Source organism: Sminthopsis crassicaudata, chromosome 5 (assembly GCF_048593235.1).
Source record: "Sminthopsis crassicaudata isolate SCR6 chromosome 5, ASM4859323v1, whole genome shotgun sequence".
Lineage (NCBI taxonomy): Eukaryota > Metazoa > Chordata > Mammalia > Dasyuromorphia > Dasyuridae > Sminthopsis > Sminthopsis crassicaudata.
In genome coordinates, this window is record NC_133621.1 from 161,754,085 (window position 1) to 161,776,128 (window position 22,044).

The following is a 22,044-nucleotide window of genomic DNA, read 5'->3' on the forward strand; positions in this document are numbered from 1 at the left end:
TTTTTCATAGAGGATTTGTCTAATCATTTGAATTCTTCTTTTTGTTCTCTGAGTATCTTAGGAGAATTTAATAGAATATTCAAACTGATTCTTTATTTTGTCATTCTTGATACATGACTGGTCCACCTTCTGTTTCAGCAATGCATCTTCTTGATCCAGTCTTCGTTGCCACATCTCAAATGCAGATTGTAACTGTTAACATGCTGCTGCTGCTGCCTACAACACCCATGCATATTTTTACTGACCTTTGAATTAACCATAATCTTAGTTTTTAATTTATAGTGTTCTGTAGTGCCTAAATACGCTAGGTTTTATACTGCTGCATAGCTATATCGGAATTGAGGGAATACATATAGTTGATGTAAGAAAAAATTATAAAGAAAACTGTCTATTCCCCTTTCCCTGTCCTAATCCTAAATTTGAATTAATTTGAATAAAATCTAGTGGATAGGCAGTCATTTTTCACATTTGTTCATGAAAAAAATAGCCTGTTGTGTTGTGCCACGAGGGGCTCAGAACTGAGTGATTTATTTTTTTTTTTGGTAAACTTAGACAGATGGGAAGTACTCATTTTCTCAGTGGATGATTAGGCTTTGTTTAGATTCTTGTCATTTTCTAAATCATTGACTCCTGATTTTAAAAAATGTTAATGCTTTCCCTTGCCTTCCATATCAGGTTGCAAATACAAGTTTAAAAAATATTAGATGTGTGTGTGTACAGATAGATATATCTATATATACATGTGTGTGTGTGTGTGTGTGTGTGTGTGTGTGTGTAAAAGTGTTTGTAGTAAAATTTCCTCTATTAAAATTTCCTCTATGTGTGTGTATATATATATGTAGTGTATATACTCATATATACACTTAATTAAAATGAACTTTTTTTAGTCATTTAACATTGTTTTTCTTTAGGCCTGATAATGCTGTGCCAGGAGATGTGCTTGTGTTGACAAAACCCCTGGGAACACAAGTAGCTGTAGCTGTGCACCAGTGGTTGGATATTGTAAGTAAACTGCTGGGTGTGTGTATATACAAATATATACATATTTATAATTTTGTTTAAAAAAAATATAAGCATAATATATGGAATCAGGGGAAGTTAGGGGAAGATGCTTATAAAGTAATTTGAATGGGTATATCGTGAGACTCTTACTGTAATTGTGTAACTATTGCTTTATTTCCTATATGCTATATTGTGCTTGTATATAGATGTATCTATGGTTATTTGAATGGATATTGATTCCTTTCTATAAGATGACTGATTTTGGTAATTAAGGAAAAAAAGATATTCTAGGACAGGCACTTTCCATGGTATTCATTTCAACAGTACTTCTAAATGTCATTGGTTTGTTTTATTCACAGAAGGGATAATGTAAGTTAACAAACTCTTAGAAATTGTTAATATTCTTTTATTCTATTAGATGGATTTTGTTCCATCTTGCATTGTCAGCTATTGACATAGACATGGATTTGAAAAAAAATTTTAAGGTAGAGGGCTGTGTGTGTGTGTGTGTGTGTGTGTGTGTGTGTGTGTGTGTGTGCATGAACTTAGGGGCTTCTTATATTTACCTACCTTGTATATCCCTCAAAAGGCAGTGAGCTTTAAAAAGTTCAGTAAGCTCGGGCTTCTATATATCATTCTGAGGTAGAACCAATAGCAATCAAGATCATTTTAGTCCTTTCTCCCCCTCCCCCTGCTAGTAAGCTGAGAGCATTTGATGTGTAAGCCACTAGTGGAGAATAAATCTAGAGCACCAAGATATTTTTCTGGAGTCACTACTCCACTGAGCCACAGCTATACTTTATTTCAGATTGGTTCTTTCAATGATGTAACAAATTAATAAGATCATTGCAGATTCTCACACATCTTGGAAGTTTAATTTTCCTCACCTGTCACCTGAAGCCATATCAGTCTTGAAGAACAATTGAAAGAGAGAAATAAATAATTTTGTATTAGTTATTAACAAAATATATCATTACTTGAGAGACAGAGCAAGGAATTCTCTTGTGGCTGTAACATTCATTTCTCATTTTTCTTGTCCTTATGAAGATAAATAAGAGCTTAGCTATCATGTTTCAGCATCTCTGAATGTGACTGGGAGGCTATAACAGTAGTATTTTTTGTTGAATTCCTTCTGCACAAAACATCTTCCAGGACTTGAGTATTTTAGCAAGTAAGTTATAGAACTATATAAAAACCTGAGAATATATGGAAAGAGAAATTTCTCTTTCTGGGTCTTGCCTTTCCTGTCTTTTAGCCTTTTCCAGTTTAAGCCCCCAATTTAATGGGGAGGGGAAAAAAATAAAAATTTTGTCCTCATTTAGATCCTGCAAAATTCAGTTATACTGATAGATATCCTTCCTGTTGATGTCAGTTTGAGTTTTTCTTTGCCAATTTCTCACGAGAGCAGAATGAGGATGAAAGAAGATTCTTCCCTTGTTGCTACTCATTTGGACATAGAGCTTGTCCATGTTGGGGGTAATGGAGTGTCTATTTGCAGATCTGTGTATACAAAGGTCATCCAGGAAGATGGTGTGTGTGTGTGTGTGTGTGTGTGTGTGTGTGTGTGTGTGTGTACAGAGATCATCCAGTGAGAAGTGGGGGGTATGTGTGTGTTGTTTGCTTTGATAGAAACTTCGCTTTCCTTTAAACAATGGTCTCAGTCCATCGAAATGATTTTCATTGACAATTTCATTAAGACTTGTATCAACAAGGGTAGACCAGTAAACTGCCCCAAAAACATATAGTAAAGGAATTTTAAAAAACCATTCTGTAGTTATAACATAAAAAATGAGAACCAGCCATATAATGAGAATGATGAAGAGAAAAGTCAACTGAAGTTTTGGAGTGATTAAGAATGTGATTTGCACCTCCATGAGAGGGGAGCTACAACCCTGAATTTAACACCCAACTTTTCTTGCCTACACACTGCAGCCAGTATGTTCCTCTGCCAGGACACGTGAACAGTCAGTCGCTGGTCTTACATATCCTGTGAGCTGCAATATCTGATTACAAAAGGGTGAGTTGAGGGAGGGCAGGCTTTTCATGATCCAGTGTCTGATGGACACCTCAAAATACTGGTCATAGAAAAAAATCATTAGGAAGCCAAAAATATATACTTTATATACAGAACTACCTAAGTAAAAACCTCTGGAATAAAGAATATCTGAAGGATGCAAAAAAGCCCCCCAAAACAAAAACAACTCTCTATGTCATTGGTTCAAAGAAAAGAAAGTAAATGATATTTGTCTCTTTTATTTTTTGTTTTAAACTTCCCATTAGCCAGAAAAGTGGAATAAAATTAAACTCGTGGTCACCCAGGAAGATGTGGAGTTGGCATATCAAGAAGCAATGATGAACATGGCAAGGCTCAACAGAACAGGTAGGAAAAAGGGGAATCTCTTGGGTCTTGAATTCAATAAAATCATAATTTTATGTAGAACTTAAAAAAAAAAAAACTCACAAAATGTGTAGGTAACCACCATATAGTTGTTAGCTTTCTTCATCTTTGTACCTGAAGATCCACAAATTGTGAAGGACATGAAATCAACATTTTATATTGATTTTGTGGAATCTCTTTCATTCCTGGTAAGTGATATTTGCAAACTTGAGTAAATGCATGGATAAAAAAGTTGTATGAGCTAATAGGTAGCACATATTCACCTAGCTGTCCAGATTGACTTTTCTCTTCTTGCCTGTTTTTGGGGGTTCAATATAACTCAGTATGTAGAGAATTGAGAATATTGAAAACCTTAGTCATCTTTAAGAGTTTTAAATAGATAAGTTAAAGGTATTGGGATGGGATTTGTTTTTAAACTTTTAGATATATTAGCATTTCATTGTTATTTCCTGAGCTCTAAACTGGCTGATTTTATACCTATCACAGGCAAGTTATTCAAGCTATTCATTATTATATAAATCACTAAATTCTGTTTAATAAATATTTATTGTTTCATGTATAAAAGGGTGTGCAAGTCTCTAAAGAATATATGAAGATATGTTCCCTATTTCTTTCTCCACAATAGCTATTCCAGAGTTTTTCTAAATGTCTCAAATATCCAATTTAATCATCACTTCTTACATTTACAGCAGCTAATTTACTTCCTGCTGCACTGATAAAATTGAGGCTTCATTGTATTCTCTGCTATTCCCCACTCTTTCTTCCTTTGCTCTGATCCCAAAAGAGAAATCCCTCTTGCTTTATCTATATACTTGATCCTCCTGTCACTTCCTCTCACCTCCAGCACCTTGTTCCAGAAGTTTTTCTCCTATTTCATCCTTATTCAGTCTTTGCTTTGCCTCTGACTCCTTCCCACCTGCCCACAGATATCCTCAGTTCTCCTCAGCCCTGTCCCTTAGTCCTTTTACCTCCATTAAACTTTCATCTCCCCTCTCCCTGTCTCAATTAATCACTTCCTTATACTTCCATTTTCACCTTGACCTCTTGCAATATAGCTTTTGTCCCCACCACAGTTTGCTTTTTCAGTGTTCACCAATGACCTCATCAGTGGTTCCAGTACCTTTTCCCCCCCAATTCTTAAGTATACTGTAGAATTTGGCATAGTTGATCGCTACTCCTTTGACTTCAGAGATACCCAGAGAATCTCAAAAAGTCTGTGTTTAGTCCTTTAAATGAACAAAGGCTCTTTGAAAGGAAGAAGTATCTGATCTTGGTCTTTATATCCCTAGTGCTTCACACATAGGCATTTACCTAGTGATTTTGAATTGAATAGTTATGATCATGTTATGCTATTAAAAAATCAATGGCTCCCTGTCAGTTACTGAATGTCTCTGCCTGGCATGTGAACTCTCCTTGCTTACACATTCTTTCAACCTAAAATGTCTTTCCTCTCTTTTCTGGTGAATCTTTTTGTTGTTGTCATCGTTGTTGAGTCATTCACTTGTGTTTAATTCTTCCTGACCCCATGGACTATGCAGCACTTCATTGATGTCTATAGTGTTTTCTTGGCAAAGATACTAGAATAGTTTGCCTTTCCTTCTCCTGAGGATTCCAACAAATAGAGCTTAAGTGACTTAAGTTACTTGTCTGGGGCCAGATTTGAATTCAGGTCTTCCTGACTTTAGGCCCAACACTAATCTACCTTCTTGCCTCCTGGTGAATCCCTATTTGTCCTCTGAGGTGTGTCTCAAATGCTCCCTCCATGGGCTTTTCTGAGATTCCTTCCCAAAGCAACAACCAACAACCTTTCCCCCTCTCCATATCTTTGTTCTGATTCTTCCCTAAAATATTTATTATGTAGTATTGTGTATTCTAGTGATTTGTGTTTGTTCCATTAGACTGCTTATTGGATGAAGACAGAAATCGTGTCTTGTCTAACTTCCCCCAAACTTATTACAGTAATATGCATTCAGGTACTTGCTTTATAAATGTTCAGTTGATTAAGGCATGGCCCCTCTATGTGGGAGTTAATATGTCAGGCAACAAGCATTTTTTGTGTCTGCTGTATGCCAAATACATGTGTGCCGGTACTAAGTACAAGGACAAGGATGAATTGACTTACATTTTCTAGGGGGAGAAAACATGTACAAGTGTGTACAGAGTATATGCAAAATAAACACTGGATAATTTAGGAGGCAGGGCTCTAGGTGTTGGGATCCTAAGAGGCTTCATGCATTAGCTGGGTCTTAATGTGGGTAAAAGATTTCTCTGAAGCAGAGTTGAATAGAGAGAACCCAAGCACTCTGCCAGGAACTGAGAATATGAGTGCCAAGAAGGAAACTACTTATTCACAGTGCTTATGTTGTATGTCTCTGGACAGGTAGGTTAGAACTTGGTTCTGAAGAGCATTAAGAGCCAATCAGTGGAATTTATATTTGATCCCAGAGGCAATAAGTTAATTCAGCAGTAGTTACCAAAACCATTTGGTATTGGCTAAGAAATAGATTAGTTGATCAATGGAATAGCTTAGGTTCACAAGACAAAATAGTCAATAACTATAGCAATTTAGTGTTTGACAAACCCCCAGAGATCCTAACTTTTGGGATAAGAATTCACTATTTGACAAAAACAGCTGGGAAAATTGGAAATGAGTATGGCAGAAATTAGGCATGGACCCACACTTAACACCATATACCAAGATAAGATCAAAATGGGTCCATGATTTAGGCATAAAGAACGAGATCATAAATAAATTAGAGGAACATAGGATGGTTTACCTCTCAGACTTGTGGAGGAGGAAGGAATTTGTGACCAATGAAGAACCTAGAGATCATTATTGATAACAACATAGAAAATTTTGATTATATCAAATTAAAAAGCTTTTATACAAACAAAACTAATGCAAACAGAATTAAAAGGGAAGCAACAAACTGGGAAAATATTTTTACAGTTAAAGGTTCTGATAAAGGCCTCATTTCCAAAATATATAGAGAATTGACTCTTAATTTATAAGAAATCAAGCCATTCTCCAATTGATAAATAGTCAAAGGATATGAACAGTTTTCAGATGATGAAACTGAAATTATTTCTACTCATGTGAAAAGGTGTTCCAAATAATTATTAATCAGAAAAATGCAAATTAAGACACTGAGATACCACTACACATTTGTCAGATTGGCTAAGATGACAGGAAAAGATAATGCGGAATGTTGGAGGAGATGCGGGAAAACTGAGACACTGATACATTGTTGGTGGAGTTGTGAACAGATCCAACCCTTCTGGAGAGTACTTTGGGACTCTGCTCATAAAGTTATCAAACTGTGTATACCCTTTGATCCAGCAGTGTTACTACAGGGCTTATATCCCAAAGAAATACTAAAGAAGTGAAAGGGACCTGTATATGCCAAAATGTTTTGTCGCAGTCCTTTTTGTAGTAGCTAGAAACTGGAAATTGAATGGATGCCAATCAATGGTTGGGTTAATTGTGGTATATGAATGTTATGGAATATTATTGTTCTGTAAGAAATGACCAGCAGGATGAATACAGAGAGGCCTGGAGAGACTTACATCAACTGATGCTAAGTAAAATGAGCAAAACCAGGAGATCATTATACACTTCAACAACAATACTGTATGTATTCTGATGGAAGTGGCTATCTTCGACAAAAGAGAAGATCTAATTCAGTTCCCATTGATCAATGATGGACACACCCAGGAAAGGAAATGAGTGTAAACTGTTTGCACTTTTGTTTTTCTTCCCAGGTTATTTTTACCTTCTAAATCCAATTCTCCCTATGCAACAAGAGAACTGTTCGGTTCTGCACGCATATATTGTATCTAGGATATACCATAACATAATTAACATGTATAAGACTGCTTGCTATGTAGGGGAGGGAGTGGAAGGAGGGAAGGGAAAAGTCAGAACAGAAGTGAGTGCAAGCGATAATGCAAAAAAATTACCTAGGCATATGTTCTGTCAATAAAAAGTTATAATAAAAAAAATTAAAAAAAAAAAAAGGAGTTCAGGATCTTGAGTAGAGAAGTGACATAGACCCCTCTATAAATAAGAAAAGTCACTTTTTCAGTTTTGTCAGGGGGTAAAGTGTAGTGTAGGGAAATAGATACTTGAAGTAGGAAAGTCACTTGGGACAAATAATAAAACATGCTAATTTGGTTCTGCACGCATATATTGTATCTAGGATGTACCATAACATAATTAACATGTACAAGACTGCTTGCCATCTAGGGGAGGGAGTAGAAGGAGGGAAGGGAAAAGTCGGAACAGAAGTGAGTGCAAGCAATAATGCAAAAAAATTACCTAGGCATATGTTCTATCAATAAAAAGTTATAATAAAAAAAAAAAAAAAAAAAAAAAAAAAAGAAGTTAGTTCAGGATCTTGAGTAGAGAAGTGACATAGACCCCTCTATAAATAAGAAAAGTCACTTTTTCAGTTTTGTCAGGGGGTAAAGTGTAGTGTAGGAAAATAGATACTTGAAGTAGGAAAGTCACTTGGGACTAATAATGAAACATGCATATATATATATATGCAAATATATATATATATATATATATATATATATATATATATATATATATATATTTATTTATTTATTTATTTTAGGAAGTCATTGCAGCATATATGTTAGGAAGCCATTCCAGCAGTCCAGACAATAGGTGAGGAGGGCCTGAACTAAGGCTGTGACTGTCTGTAATGTGAGAAAAATAGAATGAAAAAAAGGCGTTGTGAAGCTTTAAAAAAAAAAAAAAAAAAAAAAAGACCGCAGCTGAATGGATATATGAGATAATGTCAAACTCGTAACTAGTAGATTTGGAGATTGATGATGCTCCTTTCCATGAGAAGTTTGAAAGGGAGAGGATTATGAGTTCTGTTTAGGCATTAACTTCTTGTGGGATCAATAGGATTTATTTATGTTCTGAAAATAAGGTAGCACCAGCATGTGAACATTTACTTCCTTAAAGAGCAGCTTATTAAAATCCTGGTCTCTAGTGCCCCAGAATTAGGGGCAACTAGATATATGAAATTTGTAGGGTAGAAAAATTTTGCACTTAAAAGTCCGTAAAGTGGAGGAGTTGGACTAAAGGCCTTGCTAGCTCCATATCCTATGATACTATGCTTCAAGTTTGGACTCAGATTCTTACTAACAGTGATCTCATCTTAGTTTCTTCATCCATCTATTCTTCCAGGGTTGTTACACCATGGAAAAAGAACCAAAACAGTGGACGTAGGCAATCTGGGTTTGTATTCTGCCTCTACTATTAGTAACTAGTTACTTTCAACCAGTCTCTTATCTCCCTTGACCTCAGTTCCCTCTTCTATAAAATGATAGGTTTTACCTAGATTATTTTAACATTTCTTCTAGCTCTAATACTTAGTGATATGTTTTGCAACCTTGAAATACTATGTAGGTCATTGCTGTTGTTATATGTATCTCCAAGATGTCAAAAACAGTGCTGTACAAGACAAAAATGACAAATTGTTTGTGAGACTGATAAAGAACTATAATTTGACTTTAAACTCTGTAGAAAAGTATGATGGTGGAGCAGGATTGTGACCATTTCTTTGTCTACAAAGTGTAGGGATTAAATCAGTTGAATCAATAAATCAGTTCCTAAACATTTATTAAGTACCTGCTGTGTTCTAAGCATTATGTTAAGCAGTAGGGATACAAATAAAAACATAAGACAGTCTCTGCCATGAAGAATCTTACAATTTTAAGTAAAGCCAAATTGGCAGAATAAAGGTAGGGACTCTCCTAAGCTCTTCCCCCAAACTCCTCCAAATACCTTTTAAATAATGACTAAACAAATTTTAGAACACCAGAACCCATAAAAAGATGGAGTGAAATAATTTTCCAGTCAAAGACAACTTAGAAGGCCAGCAGGAAAGGTCAGTTGTAACAGGGTGGACTGGAATGCAGTCATGGCAAGGCTGAGCAAGCACAACCCCACCCCCAGCAAACCTAGAGTGGACCTTGAGGCTGCTAAGCCAGTGACACGTGGTATTTTCCATACCTTTCAGCTCACAGATGGCAAAGATGACTTGGAAGTTCAGCAGGAAAGGTTTTGTTGCACTAGGGTATGAGGGGAGCCTCAGCAAACTAGGAGTGGACTTTGGGAGCCTCTGAATCAATAGCAGTGGCTGTGTTGTAATTGTGGCTTCTGGAGGTCTAAGCCCAGTAACGGGACCAAATAGCTGGTCAGAAGGAAGGAGATTTCCTGGAATCTCTTTGCAAGTACTGAGGCGGGACTTAGTTGCTTTTCCCATATTTGGGTTACAGTGCTAGCTCATAGTACAAGTCACCTAATTTTCAGAATTTCTAAAAACAGCTGCACAAATCTTGAGACATTATATCCTTGGAAACAGAGTTGTACTTTAACACATAGTTAAAATTAAGCCTAGTAATAAGCTAAGTAAATGATCAAACAACAGAAAAAGATTCTGACTATAGAAAGTTACTATGGTGACAATAAAAATAAAAATACACAGAAGAAGATAACAAAATCATAGCACCTATATCCAAAGCTTGTAAGAAAAATTAGAATTGGCTTCAAGCCATTGAACAGCTCAAAAGGAATCTTGAAAGGCAAATAAGAGAGAAAAAAATTGGGAAGAGAAATGAGAGTGATGCAAAAGGAAATACAAAAAAAGCTCATTGAAGAAAACAATTACTTGCAAATCAGAAGTAAGCAAATAGAAACTAATGACTTTATGAGAAATCAGGGAACAATAAAACTAAAAGAATGAAAAAATAGAAAACTGTGAAATATCTCATTGAAAAAACAACTGACCTGGAAAATAAATCCAGGAGAGAGAATTGAAAATTCTAGAATTATCAAGGAAAACTATTCTGATATTTTAGAACCTTGGAAGAGATCCCAAGATGAAAATTCCCAGGAATATTATAGCCAAATTCTGAAGCTCCCAAGTCAAGGAGAAAACATTGCAAGCATCCAGAAAGAAGCTTACAATCTAATGAAGAAAGACAACACATTAAAAGTAATAGAAAAGGGAAGGGGTTAGCCAGTATCCTACAGCTGAGGGGAGGATATGATCAGATGAGGTATGAATTACAAAGTTGAGTACATGTTGCAAAATGATGAGATTCTGGATAGCAGGAAATCCAGGAGAACAGCAAAGTAGGAAATGAAAAGATAAATTCCTTGAGTGTCTTTCTTAAATGGTAAAGGATTAGGTTGGAACTCTTCACTGTCCACTCTTCACCCTCTACTCTGAGAGAGGGAAGGGACCTCAGGGGCGGGAAATGCAGAGAAGATTTAAGCTTCAGAGTTCACTTCATCTTGCACAATACTGAGTTTCTGAGCCATTGTGAAATCTAGGAGAACAAGCAAGTGGAAAATGATGAGTTGACATTAAACTTACATTTAGATCTAAATTTCTATAATTTTTAATGTGCAAATAAAAGGGAAAAATTATGTAGTTCCTAATATTTGCACAATAATTTTCAGTTGATTAAAATGTTAACACTATCCTTTTTGATTCTTTGATTTGGGGTATGTAAATGGATAATTGTGTTCTTGTCATTCCTTACTTACTCTATTTTCTATCACTACCTTTACCTAGAATATGAAGCTTTTTTTTTTTTTTATTTTGTTTTGCTATTTTAAAATGTGACCTTGTTATAATTAAAGTCATTTCACTTGTTATTATTATAGTTATTATGACCTCTACCAAGATAAGAGTTATTAAAAAAAAAACCCCACCATTAATGAAACAGAAAAATTACATGGTAATAAGACTGTCTCTTAGAGAGAGGCAGCAATGCATAGCAAAGACAATAACTTGATATTATCTCCTCTATTAAAATTTAAGTTCCTTGAGAGCAGGGACTACGTTTATTTTTGCCTTTCATTTCTATCCTCATCACTTAACAAAGCCTGGTATATAGTAAATGAATGCTTGTTGGTTGATTGATTAGCCTTTGTTTATATTTAAGGAGTACCATAATTCAATTCTTGTATCAGGAATGAAGCACTACACATTTTTTTAAAAATAGCTTTTTATTGCATGAATAATTTTTACAACATTGTCCCTTGCACTCACTTCTGTTCCAACTTTTCCCTTCCCTAGATGGCAGGCATCTCATACATGTTACACATGTTAAAGTATATCTTAAATACAATATATGTGTATATATTTATACAGTTCTCTGGGTGAACAAGAAAAATCAGATTTATAAAGGTAAAAATAACCTGAAGAAAAACAAAAATGCAAGCAATCCACATTAATTTCCCAGTGTTCTTAGGTTGGGTGTAGCTGGTTCTGTTCATCACTGATCAATTGGAACTGAATTGGATCCTCTCATTGCTGAGGATATCCACTTCGATCAGAATTGATCCTCATACAGTATTGTTGAAGTGTATAATGATCTCCTAGTTCTGCTCATTTCACTTAGCATCAGTTCATGTAAATCTCTCCAAGCCTCTCTGTATTCATTTTGCTGGTCATTTCTTATAGAACAATAACATTCCGTAATATTTAAATACCTCAATTTACTCAGCCATTCTCTAATTGATGGGCATCCATTCGATTTCCAGTTTCTGGCCACTGTAAAAAGGGCTGCCACAAACATTTTTGCACATATGGGTCCCTTTCCCTCCTTTAAGATCTCTTTGGAATACAAGCCCAGTAGTAATACTGCTGGATCAAAGTGGGGGGGGGGGGATGTACAGTTTGATAACTTTTTAAGCTTAGTTCCAAATTGCTCTCCAGAATGGTTGGATCTGTTCACAACTTCACCAACAATATATCAGTGTCTCAGTTTTCCCGCATCCCCTTTAACATTCCGCATTATCTTTTCCTGTCATGTGTAGTGGTATCTCAAAGAGTCTTAATTTGCATTTTTCTGATTAATAATTATTTGGAACACCTTTTCATATGACTAGAAATAATTTCAGTTTCATCATCTGAAAATTGTCTGTTCATATCCTTTGACCATTTATCAATTTGAGAATGGCTTGATTTCTTATAAATTAGAGTCAATTCTCTATATGTTTTGGAAATGAGGCCTTTATCAGAACCTTTAACTACTGCACATTATTTTTTGAAATCTTATAACTTCTTAGAATAGCAAAACAATACTTTTTGTTTTGTTTTTCTTTGTTTTTTGCTTTGCTAATCTAAAGAATTCTACCCCCAAATATTTTTTTTTATTCACATAGAGTTGAATTGATCTTATATTGTAACTAAGGATTAGGGTGATGCAAAGAACTGTTTTTATATTCTCTGAGATATGTGAAGTAAATAGATGTGAAGTAAATAGAATTTTTTCCTAAGGCACCTGTTACTTACAGTCAGTTAGTCTCCCTCTCTCTTTCCTTCTCTTTCTCCCTCTTTTTCTCCTCCTTCTCTCTCTCCCTCTTTTTCCCTCTTCTTTTCCTTCTTTTTTCCCTCTCCTCCCTTTCTCAATTTTTTTCTATTCTAACTTCACAAATTGCTTTCATCATTTTTTCTTTTAAAAATTAACTTTTTTTCCAATCAGTAAAAAAATCTGTCTTCCTCTTATATCCCAAACCTCTCTCTCAATTGAGAACAAAAGAAAAACAAACACAAAAAATTTCTGCATTGGATACATTCAAAAAATTTCTCATTTTACTCTGGGTTCTTCTCTTTCAGGAGTCTGGTCATTAACACTTCTCAAAGTACTAATTCTTTTGGAGTGACTTTTCTCTTCCACTTTATTTTCATTATAAAAAGTGTTCTACTGATTCTGTTTCATTTTACTCTGCATTAGTTTACTTAAGTCTTCCCAGCTTTCTCTGAAGGTGCCCTCTTCATCATTTCTTACAACACAATAGTATTCTATCACTTTTGAATACCATAACTTGTTCACCAATATTCCCCACTTTTTGGACTCTTCTTTAGCTTTCCATTCTTTGACATATGAAAAAAAGTTATAAATAATTTTGTATGTCTTTAGTTACTTTGTTTTGCTTTAACTAATCCACCACCTTAATCTCTTCTCCCACTAATTCCCCATTTGAGTTTCCCTATTGAGTGAAAATGTATATCTGTACCCAAATGTATGTATATCATATTTTTTTCTCCTTTGACCAGTTCAGAGTGAGATTCAAGTGTCAGCTGCTTTCCCTAAATCTCTTTAATTGTATTGTTTGCTTTTGCATCCCAATTATCTTTCTTTCCCCCATCCCTCATTCCTATTGTCTCCCTTTTCTCCTATCCTTCCATTTAAAAAATATATATATAAAATCATCTAGACATAACCGCCATTCCTGGGCTTTGTCTAATTAGACTCTTTCTATATATGACTCCTAATGAGAATAAAGTAGTTTCTTTTAATCTCTTACAGCTACTCATTTGTGTTTATCTGTTACACTTCTTTTACACCTCTGTTTGAACTTCAAAGTTTCTACACAATTCTGTTCTTTCCAACAGGAATTCATAGAAGTCCTCTCTTTAATTTTCTCTCCCCTATAGAATTATACTTAATTTTTCTGGGTAACTTTTTCATTATTACAAATCTCTGTCCTCTTTACCTTATAGAGTATTATATTCTAACGTCTCTTCTCTGTTAGAGTGGTGGCTGCTAAATCATGTGTGATCAAAAGTGTGGATCTATTGGTATTTGAATTCTTTATTTCAAATTGCTTGGCTATATTTTTTCTTTGACATGTAAGCATTGGCTTTTGGCTATAATGTTCCTATAAGTGTTCCTTTTGGAGTTTCCTTCCGGAGTTGATAAGTGCATTTTTTCCCCCCATTTATACTTTGCACTCTGGTTCTCTGAGATCTGGGCAGTTTTCTTTTAAGATTTCTTGAAATATGGTATATGGGCTTTTTTTTTTTTTTTAAATCATGGTGTTTAGGTGGTCCATTGATTCTTAACTTTTTCTTCTCAATATGCTTTTTAAGGCAATTTTTGCTTCAAGGTGACTTATGCTTTTTTCTCTTTTTTTCCCTGTCTTTGATTTTGTTTTAATATGTCTTGTTCTCTCTCAACAAATCATTTTTTCTCTTTGGTCCATTCTAATTTTCAGGAAATTTGATGTTTTGCTAAGGTTTTGTACCTTTTGTGCCAAGGTATTAATTTTTATTCCTATTCCTTCTTCCATAGCTTCATTTATTTTCTAATTCTTTCTTCTAGCACTCTCATTTCATTTATCTAAAAAAGAATATTTAACTCTTTTTAAAAATTACTTTAACTATACACGGCAACAAGAAGACTATATGATGATCAATTCTGATGGATATGGCACTCTTCAGAAATGAGTTGATTCAAACCAATTCAATTGTTCAGTGATGAAGAGAGCCAGAGAGAGATCTGTGGAAACTGAGTGTGAACCACAACATAGCATTCTCACTCTTTCTGTAGTTGTTTGCTTGCATTTTGTTTTCTTTCCCAATTTTTTTTTCTTGATCCGATTTTTCTTGTGCAGCAATATATGTATAACACATGTTGTATAAATATGTATAACACATATTGGATTTAACATATTTTAACATATTTAACATGTATTGGACTACCTGCCATCTAGGGGATGGGGTGGGGAGGGGGGGATAGTTTGGAACAGAAGGCTTTGCAAGAGTCAGTGTTGAAAAATTATCCATGCATATGTTTTGTAAATAAAAGATTTTAATAAAAAACAAACAAGTAATTTGAAATTACTTTATTTCTTCTAGAAATCCTAGTTGAATTTGTGCCCAAGCTATGTTTTTCTTTGAGGCTTTGCTTTGTAGATGTTCTGGACTCATTCTTTTCTTCATGATTTATGTCTTGAGTGGTCTGCTACTCTTATTGTAGGATTCTTTTTTATTTGCTTATTCTTCCCAATTATTTTTGGGCTTCAGACTTTATGACAGGACTGGGCTCTGCATACCTCTTGGAGGAAGATTTAGTGTTATCCTTCTGCTAATTTTTGGGAGTGTTAGTGTTGTGTTATCCCAAGATCTTAGGGATACCTCAGCCTAGGAATCTTCAAGATGGTCCCCATACGACTTGAAGTTAGACTAATTTGCTATTTGAAAAGGTAAACACAAATTAAAGTGAGATTTCAATTTTTCTAAAGTGGTGTAGTCTAAGCTCACAAATTCCTAGCCTGCATTTGGATCTGAATAACAACTCAAATAACTATTCTTCTGCTGACTTACAGCCAGCTGGTTCAAAGTGATAGAACTGCTAACTCTCCTTTGGTTTTGGATTGAATTGTTCTTGGTGGTTTTCTGGAGGTCTCTGGGGGCAGCCTTCTTTTCAGTTGATTAATCACCACAAGAATAGCTAGGTGTTAAAAGTCCAAATCCTTTATCTCCTTCAAAGTCCATTATCATAGATGTGAATCTTGTAGAACTATATTAAGTACTAAGTACATGTGCTGAACTAGAGAACTATATAGCTCACCATGCTAAACTAGATAACCATTGTCTCATCAATTCCACTGACTTAACACCTTGTAAGAAATCTTGTTTCAAAATTCTGGCCCATAACATGGAATTCCTGCCCTGGTTATTCCTCTGCAGACTTCAGACTAGGCTAGAAGCAGGAACTGAAATCCTGCTCTGCTCCTGGCATCTGTGCCACAGTTACTATTATTAAGTAATGGAGGAAGGATTTGAGCCTATATCAATCTGGCTCTATATTCAGGAATATCTACTGTCATGATGCTTTTCTAGGATTTATTTCCAGAATCCTTTCCAACTCTCCATTTTTAATTCTGAGTTTTAATAAAGTTATTTATAAAAACTTTGAAAAAGAATTTGGAAATAAAAATTAATTTCATCTTCTATGCTTTTTTCCTGTTTTTATTGTAATTTTTTAATAGCAGTTTATCATTTATTTTTCATTTAAGAGGCAGCTTTTTAGCTAAGTGAATAGAATATGGTGCTTGAAGTCAGAAAGCATTTAAATTTGAAACTCATCTTAGACATTTATCAGATGTATAACCCTGGAGAAGAAATTTAACCTCATTCAGATTTACTTTCTCCATTTAGAAAATAGGGATAAGGCCACCCACTTCACAGAGTTATTTTAGATTCAGATGAGATAATATAAGTAAAAGCTATTGCAAACTTTAAAAGTGCTATATAAATCTTAGCTATTAACTTTTTTTTCATTTTCTGATTCTTTCCATTTTCTTCTTTAGGACTCCAGATTTCTGATTGATATCTCTTCCCAAAAATCTTCTTCTCCCCTAGTTAATTCACAGTTGGATTTTTCTGAACTTTTAATTGTCTTAAGCCAAATAAATCTTAATTAGTAGGTAACAATTGGTTTGGGGTTTTTGTTTTTGTAAATGTTCTTTGCGTGTCAAGTGGTGGCTTTCTTATTTTTCATGTGGATTAATCTCTGAGATTTAAACACTTAAGAAGCTTTGAATTGGGGAAACAATGTAGTCAGTACCTCAATAGAAACATTCCTATTAACTGACTTGGTCTCTTGATAGTAGATACTTCAATCCACTAATATTCTACTTTTAATGCCTTATTGTGGAGAGGAGATGACCCTCAAATTCTGTGTCAGTGAAGCATAACCAATTTGGCTAATCTACGTTGCTATTTTCTTACTTCTGACTAAGCCTGTCAGACTGGAAAGATTTCAGGTACAGAACCAAAATTGGATTGTAGATCTATTGCTTAAGAATCAGTACAATTAAGTTGAAAGTCACATCAGTAGAGAGTTGGCCTCTACTGAGTAGTAATTTACTAAACCTACTTGTGTGGATCAGAATCTACTTTTGTGGAATAAGTCATCATACATGTGAAACTATAGATTTTTGAAATAGAACTGCTTTTAGAGAGAAGATGAAGCACTTTCATCCTATTAAGAATGAGCTAGGGAATATTCTAGACGTTGAATAGAGCTTACACTGTCAAGCATGGCTAGTGTACTCCTTTGTTGGACTTTAATTCTATTCTTATCACATAAGAGTAGTTGGGGATGAAGGAGTGATAGTGAAATTAAAAAACCGAAATAATCCCATCTTTTCCCAAAGCATTTCTCCCTTTATGATCTCTTCTTCTATAAGTAAAATGCAAGTCAAGGTTTTACAAAGTCATAGTCACCCCTTATTTGTAATTGTACTGCTGGCAACTTAACCTGAATGGACTGTGCCTAAACTATTTGAACATAATAATTATTAGCACTGTTTTATTTACTATCTCATCCAGATTAAAAGATCATTTTAGGATTTGGAGTTGGAAGAATTTTAGAAATAATTTAGGTCATATTCTTTATTATAGATGAGGAAGCTTAGCTTCAGAAAGGGGAAGTGATTTGCCAAAAATCACAGAGCCATTAAAGGACAATAGAGAGATTGAAACCCATGTGCTTTAATGTCAAATTCTTTTTCTGGTCTCCTTTTCAGGAAATGTCTATACAAAAACAGCTTAATTTTATGTTATCAATATTTAAGTATGTTCTAGATAGTCTTTTGTTCCATCATCTGCTGGAGTTTTAATTTTTCATGAGTCCCTTTACAAATTTTAAATCTGTTAAATAATAATGATTAAAATTGTGGTTTGTAAGTTTATTGTTCAAGATAGAAAATTAGATCCAAGATTTTTTGATTATTAGTTTTTCAACAGAGAGACAGGGTAGCATGAGAATTTTGTGTCCACCACTTGTCCAATGAGAAATCTTAAGACCAACAGCCTGTGGAGGATTTTTGGGAAAGATGGCAAATTTGGTCTTTTTATCAGATAACCAAATACAAGTAATTAGTGGCATCTTTTTTTTTTTTTCTTTTTCTTTTTTTTTTTTTTTTTTCTCTTTTAGCTGCTGGACTCATGCACACTTTTAATGCACACGCAGCCACGGACATCACAGGGTTTGGGATCTTGGGCCATGCACAGAACCTTGCTAAGCAGCAGAGGAATGAAGTGTCCTTTGTCATCCACAATCTTCCAGTGTTGGCCAAGATGGCTGCTGTTAGTAAGGCCTGTGGAAACATGTTTGGCCTTATGCATGGAACCTGTCCAGAGACATCAGGTGAGGCCACTTGGCACATTTTGCCTGTCCTTAATGAGATATCAAAGACTTTGATTCAGTTTTTGGGTGGACTAGCATCTGTAGCTTTATTTTTGTGCTGACTTACCTGGTCCCTTATAGCTCTAGACCTACAAATGCATATGCTGTTCATAGGGATTTCTGGGTTTTGGTGATTTTTGTTGTAGAGGTGGGGAAAATTAGGACAGAATGTGGATAATTCAGTTGAAATTGATCATGAATGCTGACAAACCTCAAAATTCATACTTCATTATGATGGTAGGGCAACAGGATCATATTTGTTTTGTTGTTGTTGTTGTTTTGTAAAGGCAGATTGCTTGTGTACCAGGAAATTCTGCGGAAACCTCAGGAACTGATATGGAAGGAAAAGACATGATTTTGATGTTACACTTTTTGAGGAAAGATCAACATAGATGTTCTTGAGCTTTTTTATAGTTTTGAGAGTCAGATGTACTTCTGTGGTTTTGTAAGGTAATTAAGGTGCTTCAGCTTTTCTCATGAAGAAGGTGATTTTTTTGATACTGAGTTATCCTTAGAAACTTGATCTTTGAGACTTGGTTAGAATTAGAATCCCACAGATTCTACTATAGACATGATTTCCTGTTATTATATTAGGCCAGAAGTAGACTCTATGCTTCAGATATTAAAAGTGTATTCTTTATGGAGAACTCTTCTATTGTTATTACCTCCTCTTATCTGTGCCTTTTCCCTGTTTTCTGATACTTTTTCATCTTTTAAGTCTTCTTGCTCTTCTCTCTTTGTTTTCTGTGACCATGACTATTATTCTTTTTCCAAAGCTTATGTCAAAACAGGTATAAGGTACATTGAGAATGGTGTGTTTTTAAAGAAATTCAACAGGCTTTTTGTTAGACATAAGCTTTTCTAGTAGTATTTCTAGTGTTACTGAAATTTTGAGCACTTAAACAGCTCTTGTTTCAGGAAATTACTAGCAAACTAAACTTTGTTTTTCCTGTTCAAAATTAATAAAATTATTAATGGATACTAGTTCAAATTTCCTAACTCAGCATCCAAACCCATCACACTTAGCCACAGTTTCTTGAAAAGTTTTCCCAAAAAAGGAAAAAAGCAAACTTCCAAATCCTATAGTTTCATCAGAAAATAACTATATAAAATGAAAATTCATTGCAGAAGGAAAGGCAGAAGAGAGGCTATAGGCCTCAATTTAAGGACAATAAAAGGGACGTGCTTTATAGAACAGAAACAAATTGTATTCAGTTTATTTTTTGCAAATAACTGAAGAGGAGGTAAAGAGTACCAAAATACTCTGTTACTCAGAAATAGTCAAAAACTAATGAATGGTCCTTTTTTCTTTGCCAGGAGGCCTTCTGATCTGTTTACCACGTGAGCAGGCAGCTCGTTTCTGCGCAGAGATTAAGTCCCCCAAATATGGGGAAGGTCACCAAGCATGGATTATTGGGATTGTAGAGAAAGGCAACCGTACAGCCAGAATTATAGACAAGCCCCGGATCATCGAAGTAGCACCACAAGTGGCCACCCAAAATGTGAATCCCACGCCTGGTGCCACCTCTTAATCTAGACAAAAATAGCTATTTGGTTTTGTTTTTAAATAGATCTATTCCTTTATCATCATTACAATTAAAGACTGTAAAAAAATCTCATTGTGTCTACGCAGCATCTGGTGACCTTAGGTCAATTTGTGAGTGGATACAATTAATAAAATAAAATCCATTGCCTTTTTTTCCTGTTACATTAACTGAAGATGCACCTAATCTTGAGGCAGCTTCTGAGTTGAGAATTATATTGTTATCCAATACTGTTGATTCATTTTGAATCTTTAGACACTTATCTCTTGCCGCATAGGCTCTTTTTAAAGGTGCTTTCACGTAGCACAGACATTACCGGTAGTAGTGTCATTTAGCAATTTGTGTCTTCATTACATGTATATTTATCATTATAAGTCTAATAATTTTTTGATGTCTTGAATGGTATACTGGAGAGGCAGAATGGTTAGGTGACACAATGGGTATACCCAGTAGTAGTAAGAGGGTTGCATGATTACTTTCAGTCTTTTATTTGTAAAGTCTAGTCTTATGATCCAAGAGCATCTCTCCAACCCTGGACTTAGTAGTGCACTCAGTTAAATAAGGCAAGTGCTTAACTCTGCATGGAAAGCACTTTGAAGTTGAAGGAGAAATTTTCATTTCATATTTGTAGATCTTATAATATTTACTGTAATATCAATAATTGTTTTCTTTATTAAAAGGGGGGGAATTGCTAACATTTTTGCAATATAATTGGATGTGCTATAGTGCAGCAAGGAATTGCCGACCAAAAGGGGATTAATGTATAATATTCATTTACAATTCAGTATATAATTAACTACACAAATAATTTTAAAATATAATCAATAATAAAAAGACTGTTCTGTGGATGGTAGTGTTTAATACATTTTATATTTTGTATAGTGGTTACAGACCATTTTCTTAAGAATCAGCAGCTGTTTAGCATAATTCCTAGCATTATTTTGTCCTTTTCTCCAATATTTTTTGTGCACGTTTTTTGTGATCTGTGTTAAAATCTACATTGCCAACATTGCAGCTTGAACTTAAAACTTGTTATTCAAATAAATATTTAATTTTTTTTATTGGTCTTGTATAAACAGATACCCTTTTTAGTTGTGTTTTGGAGGGAGTTGGGAAGATTTTTCTTAAAATCTACTTCCCTCCAATACATTGTAATTTAGTTTTGTAGAAGTTTTAAATTTTATGTGAGCCATTATAAAGGCGACATCTTACAGAAAAAAAAAAAAAAAAAAAAAAAAGGTGTTATATATGTGTCCTGAAAACAGATTTCCTTTTATTAGAATTTCCTCATCATTTTGGAGAGATTTTTGTCAATAGCACAAGAGGATTGAATCTTGAAATGTGTGTCTTCCTGAATGAAGCATCAGCAAATCTTTGGAAAACAACCTGCCCGCAGGCATCATAAGCACTACAGACCTTTTCAGAAAATAAACTGCAAAGCTGTCCTCCTTCAAAGAAAGACAGTAGCTCATAGACATAGTGAAACTCTAGCCAGAATTCTAATGTACAGAGCTGATATTAACTGGAGTAATTTCTTTGAAATGTACATGGTAATTGTCATGAATTGTTACTTAGCAAAAACTAGACAGATAAAGTGGCCTTCCCCTTAAAAAATGGTGCTAGAACTCAGATAAAACTTGAACATTTTGAAACCTTCCCCTCAAAAATAGAACATTATGTATTCCTATATTTAAGTTGCTCTTAAAATGAAAGCTTTCTGTAATCAATCCTGTTGTGTTTTTTTTTTTTTTTTTTCATTTCTGGCTGACTTTGTTTGAAGGCAAGAGCTAACAACTCATTTGATGGTTCAGGTTATTTTACCAGTAAAATGAAAATGGACACTTTAAAGTCCAATTATGATAGTTTAGGAGAAAGTTTCTTACAGAAATGTTGGGGGAAAATAGGGAAAATTCAGAAATAAATCAGAATACAAAGTCTAATAAAATACTTAGAGCTAGGTCGCTTTATTTTTATTTTTTAAAAATTCTATGACCATCTTGTACACAACCATACTTAATATCTGGGCTATTTGTCTCAGCAACCATGTCTGGTATGTTGAAATGATATCAAAAGAAATCA

General features: G+C 34.5%; 1 protein-coding gene across 7 annotated transcripts in view; it reads left to right on the forward strand.

Moving 5' to 3' along the window:
* Positions 1–21,041, forward strand: part of SEPHS1 (selenophosphate synthetase 1) — a 91,154-nt gene extending 70,113 nt beyond the window's left edge. For 5 of the 7 annotated variants that reach the window (XM_074268621.1, XM_074268620.1, XM_074268618.1 and 2 more), the window contains 4 exons: positions 912–1,002; positions 3,283–3,382; positions 18,170–18,382; positions 19,739–21,041. In XM_074268621.1, coding sequence (XP_074124722.1) covers positions 912–1,002; positions 3,283–3,382; positions 18,170–18,382; positions 19,739–19,953 — 619 coding nt within the window. In that variant the 3' untranslated portion in view covers positions 19,954–21,041. The remainder of the gene's footprint in view (positions 1–911; positions 1,003–3,282; positions 3,383–18,169; positions 18,383–19,738) is intronic. The other 2 variants (XM_074268623.1, XM_074268622.1) reach the window with 1 other exon arrangement.
* Positions 21,042–22,044: the final 1,003 nt, after the last annotated feature.